Source organism: Haplochromis burtoni, unplaced genomic scaffold, assembly GCF_018398535.1.
Source record: "Haplochromis burtoni strain Fernald_Lab_line unplaced genomic scaffold, NCSU_Asbu1 Contig_278, whole genome shotgun sequence".
Classification (NCBI taxonomy): domain Eukaryota; kingdom Metazoa; phylum Chordata; class Actinopteri; order Cichliformes; family Cichlidae; genus Haplochromis; species Haplochromis burtoni.
In genome coordinates this window covers 162,242-172,745 of record NW_024582639.1, presented here as the reverse complement: position 1 = coordinate 172,745, position 10,504 = coordinate 162,242, and the positions used below count along the sequence as shown (strand labels likewise).

The following is a 10,504-nucleotide window of genomic DNA, read 5'->3' as shown; positions in this document are numbered from 1 at the left end:
CACACACACACACACACACACACACACACACACACAGAGAGAGAGAGTCTGGCATAAATACCAAGACACCTCATCTCACTCTGCAAACCAGCTGCTCTGCATAGTCTCAAGGGCACTGAGTATGTATTAGTGTCTCTGCTAGGACCAGCTGCTTGGCACATCCAACCATCAAACCTAGGCCTAAAGTTTGCTCTATAACCTGCTTCCACCGTCTGCACCACATCACATCCTCCTTAAGCAGAGAGACAAAAAAACCGCATCAGTCAAGCTACAGTTAGCATCTGTTTTGGTTTCCGTTCTCAAAAAGTTTCACAAGAGGACATGCACTCATTCAGGATAACTGAACACCTACACATTTGCGTCATAATTCTAATACTCATACCCAAGAAAGCTTCTGTCTGCCGAGAGACGCCACCGGCAGCAAGAATGGTCCCAGTACAACCAGCTCAGCCCAGTTTATAGCTCTGAAGTCCACACAGCTTTAGGTTTATCATCACTTCCAGTAAAAGAAAAAGCGTGTTTCTTTCAAATAAACCAGCTTTGACCAAACTTTCCAATCCCTAACCCAAATCCTGTGGTCCTCCAGTCTAACCTCTGTAGTCCTTATAACCTCATTCCAGCAAAGGAGGGAGGGCAGCAAATGAGGATAAGGACAAATGTGTGTTTAAGAGGGGGGAAACCCTTGAACTCTCATCTCTCTCCCCCTCCTCTTCCTTCTGTCCATCTTGACTCCTCCCTTGCTCATTTACTCCATCAATGAACGGACTCCCCCACGTGGAGACTGGGGACCAGGAGGAAATTTTTAAAAAAGGACGGGGGGTACAGCTTCACATGAGCAAGGACATTGTTTGCCTTCCAGCCCAATGAAGCAGTTTTAGCCAGTTAAAAACAAACAAGCAAGCATTTCAAACTCTCTTTCAAAGACTGTATTAAGCTTATTTGCTGTTTATTTAGTGTCTTTGACCTCCAGAAAGCAGTTTTCCTTTCATCCACAGCCACTGAATCAGCTGACTGAGCTGCAACATTCTTGCTTTAACTTGCACAAAAGTGATGAATGAGTGATTCCCATAAAGAGGCAAATTAAAATCCCTAAAATATTCCTTAAAAAAAGGAAAAGGTTGCTGGATGGTGGGGCTCATGACAGCTTGACAAGCAGGAAGACTAGACAAAATCTAATCACAACTAACCACGGCTCCACTGCTTAAAGAAAATAAGAGAAAATGTCAAAAGGTACCACTGCAAAAGGAACCTGGACAGTATAATCTGTTGGGAGATGTTAGCTAATGTTACAAAGGCACCTTCGAAACAAAGACCTCTCCTGAAATAAACCCCAGATAGAAAGACTTCTTGTTTCACTCTGTCAAAAAAAGTGTGGGAGGCAAAGAGGATGACAGAATCTATAAATATACTGTGTTTTAATGGTTAACACGGAAATGTATAGATCTTTGTTAAGTGATGCAACTCAGGCTCCATGCAGTTAATACCACGTGTAGCCATGAACCGAAGGCCTGTTCAGAGCTGGAAATAACCCTTGTGCGTCTCCAAAACAAAGCCATACCAAAATATATGGTAAAGCAATGAGAAGGCTGACTCACTTCTCCTGGGGATGGAAAATGCAGCCAATATCAAAAACAACAGTTTATTCTCCTTTCTCTGCTCATCACATGTGTTTGCCACCAGAAAGTACCATGACCCAGGACCTAAGGCAAAGCAGTTTGGTTACGACAAGAAAAATATCTGTACTTTGAGCTCTCAGCGTCTCGTAATGCTCACAAGGCAGTAATTGTCTGTTTCAGTGTTCACAAGCCCATAATTGTCCATTTCAAGGATAACTGGCTCAACAGTAAGGATATAATCCTCCCTGGTTGCATTTGTACAGCCTTAAGACTAAGTCCAATAAGCAATGAGGCTAAAACCGATAAAATGAGAAAAGAACATGAGGGGGAACACGATGTGCCCCGGAGAAGAAATACTTAAATTACAGAGAAATAAAGTGCGGGCATTATAAAATGTCAGCTGCAGTGCACAGAAAGTGGAAGAAACACACTACTAAAATGATGCTCCAAAATAAGGTGAAATAAAGCTTTTAATGCAGTTCATATTACAGGAAGTTCATTTTGATAGCTTTCCCTTGCTCTTATGAACATTAAGCCATCTATTTTTCAGAATAAGGTGGGGCACCATCCTGTATGAGATTCTGTATGTATCCTGTCTGTCATTTTCACAGGAAACAGCAGCGGTGCTGCGAAGACGCTGATTTATAATCCAAATTCATAACTATACGTGTGCGTGTGTTTACAGCCTCCTGTGTTGTTGACAACTCTTTGCCGTTTTTGAGTACAGTTCATTCACTTCCGAACCAATAAATGGTTGCATTGATTGTATTTATAGACTCATCTGGTGCTGCACAATAAGTATAGCCCCCCAGGAGGTCTGGCACCGACCCAGATTAATAATAATAGATCTCTTGTGCCAGTTAATAAAGACTGCCAAAGAGCATTAATAAGTCAGACACATGAGGACTTGTTGCTTTCGCTCTGAGTACAGGATATTAAATGCCAAAACACATACTAAAAAAGTACCTGCTACTGGAGCGAGCTCGCCTCGCTTACCTATCCATAACTATGCACAAAGTTATGCTAGTGCGCTAGCTATCCGTGTTAGCCTCTAGGTTAACGCTGTTTAACTAAACCGCGTCAGGTAACTTACCAACTTCGTCTTCCATTTCCAGAACCATGTTCCACTGTTGGTCAGCGCTGTCCCCAGGAAACCACGCTAAAGGTGACACTTTTTAAGTAACTTTAAAGCCCAAATGAGTGGCTATAGTGTGTCTAGTTTTTCAGTCAGTTACCGTTAGACTGGCAGTTGATGACAACTGACTACGAAGAGACAGCCGGTGTCTGGCAGGATGATGGGGGGCGTGGCTTAAGCGGCAACAGCCAATCAAAGACCTATCTATGTGTCTATCTGTCTGTCTGTCTTCAGAAATTAAAAATAAAAATAGGTATGAGTTATTGTATTCATATCCTTTATACTTCATATCCTTTACTTTCTGGTGCTCACTTACGCAGAAGGGGTCGCCAAGGGAGTTTTTACACCGGATGTCTTTTCTTACGCAAACTCAAAGGATCTGTGTCTCCTCCCGGGATCACTTCGTGGAGCTGCTGGTTATCAGGTAAATCTACACTGTGAAAATATAAATTCACAAGCAGACAATTTCTTTATTTCATTTAGGTATACAACTATAGAGGCCTCAACTATAGTATACAGTGTATAGAATAGGATATATGTTTGTGTATGTACTGCATAGTATATATGCATATGCATATACTATATGCATAGTATACACACACTTATGAACTTCATTAGGTACACCTTGCTAGTACTGGGAATGTTGGCCAGAGACTTTGGTCCATAGTGACATGATAGCATCAGATTTGTTGGTTCTATGTCCTTCATGTGACTCCAGTTCCATAACATCCTAAATGTGCTCTATTCGACTGAGATCTGATGAATGTGGAGGTCATTTGAGTACAGTGACCACATTGTCACGTTCAAAAAACCTAACTAAGCTTTTTTGATGAGTTACGTTATCCCGTTGCAAGCAGCCATCAGAAGATTGGTCATTGTGGTCATAAAGGTACTCTGGTAGATTGTTGTGTTTCATTGATGGTGAGTTGGTACTAAGGGGCCCAAAGTGTGCAAAGAAAATATCTCTCACATCATTATATTTTGCTTAAGGGACATTCTGACCCTGCCATCCAAATGTCCGAGCAGAAATCATTACTCATCAGACCAGGCAACATTTTTGCAATCTTCTGCTGTCAAAATGTGGTGATTCTGTGTGAATTGTAGCCTCAATTTCCTGTTATTAGCTGACAGCAGTGGCAAATGGTGGTATCTTCTACTGACGTAGCCCATCTGCTTCAAGGTTTCCGGTGCTGTGTGTTCAGAGATGGTCTTGTCTATACCTTGGTTGTAACAACTTGTTAAGTAAGTTATACCGTTGCCCTCCTATCAGAGCAATGGTTTAAGGTTTCCCCCCCAAACCTCAGACCTCAGCAAGAAATTTGCCCATTTTTTCTCCAGAGAACTGTGGCTCACAGGATAATTTCTCTTTTTCTCTGCAAATCCTAGAGATTATTATGCTAGAAAATCCCAGCAGATGAGATCTTTCTGAATTATGCAGACCAGCATATCTGACTCCAACTATGTACAGAGAGATAGATAGATAATTTTGTGTAGTAAAAAACTGAAAATTACAGCAACATTATATGTTTGCAACTTCAGATTTGTATGTTTTTATGTCTATACTGATTAATGTGTGAGCTAAAATCACCTTTAATGGCTTTTGGGCTGGGGATTTTGACAAAGTGACATACTTGTCTCTACATTTAATGTTATAATAATAGTACCCACCCGCTGGAAAAGAGAAACGTATTTAACAACGAGGGTGTGAAGCCAGAGGAAGCTGGGTTTGATATCAGAGATAGCCTGCCTGTGTGAAAAAGGAAGGGAGAGGAGAGGGTGTAGTGAAGGACGGAGGAAAGGAGGGAAAAGGATTGCAGCTGTGCGCCTGAATTGGTGCTTTATTCAGAGTTCGGACACGTCAAAACAGGATATGTTGGGGTGGGGTAAGGAAGAGCTGCTGCTGTTTAACAGCTTAAAGGGTCAGCTCGGAAAACATTAAAAACAGTTTGCTTTAAGGGGGACTTTTTCTGGTTATGATTCAAACAGCTCACAGTGAGGTCAGTCCGTTATCAACAGTGAAAAAAGGACTTTTAGAGAAGCTGCTGCTGATTTTCACACTGAGATAGAGGGCTAGCATATTTAAAAGCTTGGATGCACTGAACTAAACTGTCTGCACAAGTTGAGGTAACTGAACCAGTAAGTCTTCAATCAGGGCTGACAAAGCAGGCCTTAAAAAAAGTCCACTTCTCATTTGAACTTCATAAATCATAAATATCAACAAGTTTGTGAAGTTTGTCAGCAAAATCACATCAATTTCTGTTAATATTATAGAATTGTGCTGTTACAATGTTTGTCTTTATCAGCCTCATTCCTCTTTTTCTGCACATTAAGTAACTTTAAACGAAGAACAGCCCTCTTAATTTAACAGCAAACTAGAAAACATGAAAACATTTCAAGAGGAGGGTGCTAAAATCGTAATGTCAAAGCAGGCTACAGTTTAACTGATCGACTAAAGGGTTTAGGAACAAAAGAAAGAAAGAGAAGCTATAAGAAGCTGCTGGAAAGTCATAAAAGCTCAAGGTAAATGGATGTAACCTGTGTGCTGCTTTCATGGCGTTATAACGGCTTCTGAATGAGCACCCTGACACAACATGAAAGCACCTGCACAGAGGGAGAGCAGTGGGCAGCGATGGAGATTATGTCACTCTGTGCAGCACCCACTGGAGAGGAGGATCCTGGACAAGACCGTGATGGGTGTGCGTCATGTTCTCGAATCAAGCCCACCATCTCACACAAACACATACACACTGACTCATGTATGTACACAGAAATGTCACACACACACACACACACGCACACTACAGAGTGCTCTGTGTCTTGATAGCCTAACTGAAAATCACCAAGGCAACTGAACACTGATAGCACTTTGTGCCAGTCTTGCACTCCACGTCGCTCTGAGCAACATAAAACCAACAAAAAGCTGCGATAACAACAATAATGTTTCATTTTTAAGCACTTTTTTCAAACTCATGAACACCTTGTAATCCTTGAAATCTGCTCACAAATACCTGACAACACATTTTCTATCCAAACCAAGAAGACGGGGTTCCTAAAAAGCTCTCACCTGCAGCAGGTGGCCCCGGGCGGACTGTAGGGCAGAGAAATGCCTGGAAACTGGACGCACAAAGCTCACTTACAGTCCCCATCACACCAGTCAGGAGTTTCAGTGTTTCAGTATCCTCTTTGCAGCATCTTCTTTTTAGTCGTCCTTAAGCCTGCATCATGTTTTACTAAAAGCAACTCTGGATTCCTTGGAAAAAAAAAAAGGCGGTTTTCGCTCCTGACGGCTACCAGACTCTGACAAACTCTCTGAAAAATACTCTCCACTCGCTCTCCCCCTCTCTCTCTCCCTCTCTCACGCTCTCTCCTCGCTTTTGATCACACACTTGACCTCACTCGCGTATCAAAACCCATCCACGTCTACCACCGCACACACACAAAGGAATCTCGCACTTTAGGGTTTTGAAGAAGTACAAAAGGATACCTATACTGATTATGATAACTGAAGCAGGCGGTGTCCCTAAAAACAGTTGTTGAAGTATTCTTGGAGCTGATGACAAATGTACACACACATGCAAACAGCCTCATATCATCCTGCGTTACTCCCCCACACACACATCAGAGCCCAGTTTAGTTTAGTCAGAGCTGAGTGAACGTACACATATAAAGATAGAGCTGGAAGAAAGATTGCAATAGTGTATGAAGTCCTATGTGTTAAGCAGTGGGGGGGTGGGGGGTATGTGAACATCCGAAAAGTATTTGAGTCTTATTTAGATAACCTTGACTAACCCATTTGGAGGTCTCGTGACATAGTTCTCATTGACTTATGGTGGAAAAAATGATCACAAAGTCATTTGTGCAGAATAATGCTTATTACTATGTACTAATCATTTTTGCCCTTGGGCCCCTTATCAGATTCATTCAGCCATAGCTTTAGTGTATGAGTTTTTTTTAGCAGCAAATTATTCAGCTCTAAGGGTGGTGTCTGAAGCTGGTAACTGTCAAATGACAGTCAAATGAGTAAGCTTTTGGTTATGGGATATTGTGGAGTGTTTATTACACCATTAATCCTCTGGATTAAGGGTCAGAGATGTTTTATTTGGTATCACATAATCGAGCCCTTTAGAAAAGAATGACTAATGGACAAAAAAGAATGTTTTGTTTTTGTCAATGAAGGTCTGAAGGATAAGTTTTAATAAGTGTAGTATCAGTAGAAAGGTGGCGACACTGAAGTTCACAGAATTAACGTCAGCAGCGTTTAAATAGCAGTGTCGGCAGTAATAGAAGCACCAGGCTGAATCAAAACCACTTCCTAGCAGAATGAAAAAGCCAGACAAAACAACATTGTGCAAAGAGGTGTGAAAAATGTCAGCAGTTGTTGTAGCACTCCTTGCATGAGGTTCCTGTATAGACCAAATACTTAAAGCTAAATATAAACTGCATCTGCCATAGAGGCCCAGTGCCACCACTTAGACAAACAATGGCTGAGCTGGCGAGTCTTTTAATTCACAGCATCTCTCCTCTTTCTTTGATTTTCTCGCACACCATTTCCTAGACCTCTATTTCTCTCTTTCACCCCCTTCACTCATTAAATTTGTTCGATCCTGTTCTCTCCCGTTTGTCTCCCTGTAGAGCCGACCTCTTTGTGTTGCACTTGACCTCATCCACTCTTGAACTTTTTGTGCCACTTATCGCTCCACGATGTGTCCCTCTTTTTCTCTCCCAGAGCTTCTGTCCTCTCTCTCTGTGCAGATGAACAACCAGAATTAGTTTCTCTGTTCGACTTTGTTAACCATACTTATAAATGCATGTATATGCATATACATACATAAATATATATATATATATACATACAACTAACTCTTAGAAACCAGGCACCAGAGGTGGCACTTAAAGCAGAAAAAGAGTGGGCGGTGTAATGTAAGCAGCTGCAGTGAACCTTTAGGTGATTTGCATATCAAATTAAAAAAATACAACACAGCATCAGGCTTTGTTGGTCAGTGAACCACAGTCTGCATATTAATCAGCATTTCAGATGATGAATCCTATTCTGTTAAAACTTCTTCTGTTTATCATTCAAACTATTTCAAATATAAAAACAATAAACAGAGTCTGATAGGTGGGTGATGCATCGGGGCTCACTGCACGTCTTTCCCCCGTTTTTTTGGTTTGCACACACGAGTTTATGCAAAAATATTAAAACAACATTGTTCACGTGACAGACATGACATTAAAGTTCATTAAAGCAAAATCAAAGAAGTAGTGAGAAGTAAATGTTATATTTAAGTAAAAGTAACAATGGATACTATGTGCAAATTATCCACCATATCCTTCAGGCCATTAGGTCGGACTCTTACTGGCTTTTTTTATGTCTCAAATGGAGACATGCAAAGTTCACATTGCATCTTTCTGATGGCTTTGTTACTGTGAATGCATCTCTCATCTTCACCTTTTCAGGGCATCTCAAACACAACAACTTCATCAGTGAGCCGGGGGAGTCGTACCCTTGATTGGGTGTCTGAGTCGAGTTTGGCCACAGCCTTCATCCTCAGCTCAGTAGCTGCATCTATCACTGCAGGGGACTGGGCGTCATCTGGTTGACTTAAACTGCTCTTTCCTACAAGGGTCGGCTTAGTATGTCTGTACTGGTCTCTACTGCTCCCATGGCGTTGTAGCCTCAGGATCTCCAGCTTTGATAGAAGAATAGAATAGAATAGAATAATCCTTTAATTGTCCCACAAGGGGAAGTTTGGGTGTAACAGCAGCAGGAAAGACACATATACAAACAAACAGTACACAAGACACAGAACAGAAACATACACAATTTTTACATATTTACATATTTACATCAAGGATAGTAACATAGTGATACAAGCACCATCCTTCTCAGGGAAAGTAGGAAAGACTGGACTCGTTATCGTTGATCTATTTATTGAGTTTTTGGTTCCTGTTGTATTTTTTTGCTTTCTAGTTTCTTTCTGCCTTGTTTATGTTGTAGTGCTTTCTATGTTCCCTCCATTTCAACTATTATTAAAATCTGACTTCTGTTTTTTGTTTTTCCCCAACTTCTATCACTGTCGTCATGTTGCTTCTGAATGGAGCAGGCAGTTGTATTCAGAAAGGTTAAAAAGGCTGTACGCCACCTCAGCACTAAGAAGGTGACACATCAGGCTAGCTTCTAGACCTTTTAAGACACTCTCGGGTTGGTTGTTGTTGTAGTGCAGAGACGGAGATGAATTTATTTCATTTGCGAGTTGTTATCATGGAAACGCTGGTTTGCTGTTGAAGCATAGATGATGCTCTGAGCAAAAGTGCACTGATGCAACACCGAACGACAGTTGCACAGAGACAAGTTTCAGTGAGCTCAACAGCTATCTGGAAATGATGAACTATGTGAAACCTTTTTTTCCCCTCCTCCTTTGTCAGCTGCTGTCATCATTCACATTTGTACTGTCACACAGCTCAATTAAAGTATGTCAACAGCTGTTAGACAGCTACTGTGAAATTAGCACAGACAGTCATGGTTCTGATTACAATTTATCTTGTAATGACTTTAGTCGGCCTCACTTTTCCCCAAGAGCCTCCAGTGATTTCTCAAATTTGTCAACATGTAGAGTAAAACTCGCAGTTTCTGTTGCAACGAGAGAATTTCCTTTGGGATGAATAAAGCTTTCTCTTTCCAAAACAAATAAAAAAGTCCTCTCACTTTTTTATTTGTTTTGTTTTGTTTTTTAACTGGAATATCTCACTGAACTCTATACATTACTGTGATATTTGGCTCGCTGTCTCCAGAGGATGACTTGTAAAAACTTTTTTCCCAGACTTTTGTTTATGATGAAATCTAAAGAAAACGTATAGTGTAGCATTATTCACATAAGCCTTGGGGAAACGAAAATGAGAAATGCTGAAAGAAAATGCCGGCTTGTACATTTTAAAAATGAACCTGATCAAATTGGGAACGTGTTATATCCTCAAAAGTGTGGTTACCTTCAGATTTAAAATAAGAACAGGGAACAGTTAAAGATAACAGATAACTGCTGGCAGTCTGATGTGTGTATGTAGGGACCTGGTGCCAAAGAAAGGAGGTAAGAACTTGGCGTTTTTCCTCTTGTTCCATGTTCTGTTGTCTTCCTCTGAATGACCTACACTCTACTGTGTACATCTTAGTATAAAATCCTGTTATTAAATCTCATAGATATTCTCAGTCCTATGTGTTTTGAAGAGGCAGCTGTGCTTGAACTGAAGGCACCTGGATTTATTTTTAATGTTTGTTTCATCTTCTTGCCTTCAGCTCGAGCACTTAAACACCATCATGACCTGGATGGATGAGAACCTACACAGATGCTATGTCTCATGATGGCCACTGGGTGGCATTATAACTACACAATTACAGCAGCCTGTGTGGAAACACGAGCGTGCAGTGCACCTATATGATCAAAAATTTAATGATGATGGACAAAACTGATACGACTTTTGTTTCACTGGGCAAAAAGACATCAGCTGTAAGAGTTTACTATGAGAGTGTGACACCACGTGACTGCAGAGGTTGTGGCTCAGAAGGTAGAGCAGGTTGTCTACCTCCTAAGAAATGAAAGGCCAGACAGTTGATCCCCGGCTCCAGTCTGCATGTTCATGTATCCTCGAGGAAGATGCTAAACCCTGAGATGCATCTGGGCTACAACTGGGATCATCACGATGATCAGCCCTTACGCGGTTAAAGGCGGGATCTTCTATCGTCATCTTTATTGTCACT

The 10,504-nt window shown here is 41.2% G+C and overlaps 1 protein-coding gene across 3 annotated transcripts in view; it reads right to left on the bottom strand.

Moving 5' to 3' along the window:
• Window positions 1-6,175, bottom strand: part of LOC102298738 (cytohesin-1) — a 23,465-nt gene extending 17,290 nt beyond the window's left edge. The window contains exon 1 of one of the 3 annotated variants that reach the window (XM_005949869.3): window positions 5,816-6,175. In XM_005949869.3, the coding sequence (XP_005949931.1) occupies window positions 5,816-5,897 (82 nt within the window). In that variant the 5' untranslated portion in view covers window positions 5,898-6,175. Of the gene's footprint in view, window positions 1-382; window positions 2,690-2,709; window positions 2,894-5,815 lie in introns of those variants that run through there. The other 2 variants (XM_005949871.3, XM_042227745.1) reach the window with 2 other exon arrangements.
• Between the last annotated feature and the right edge of the window lie 4,329 nt (window positions 6,176-10,504).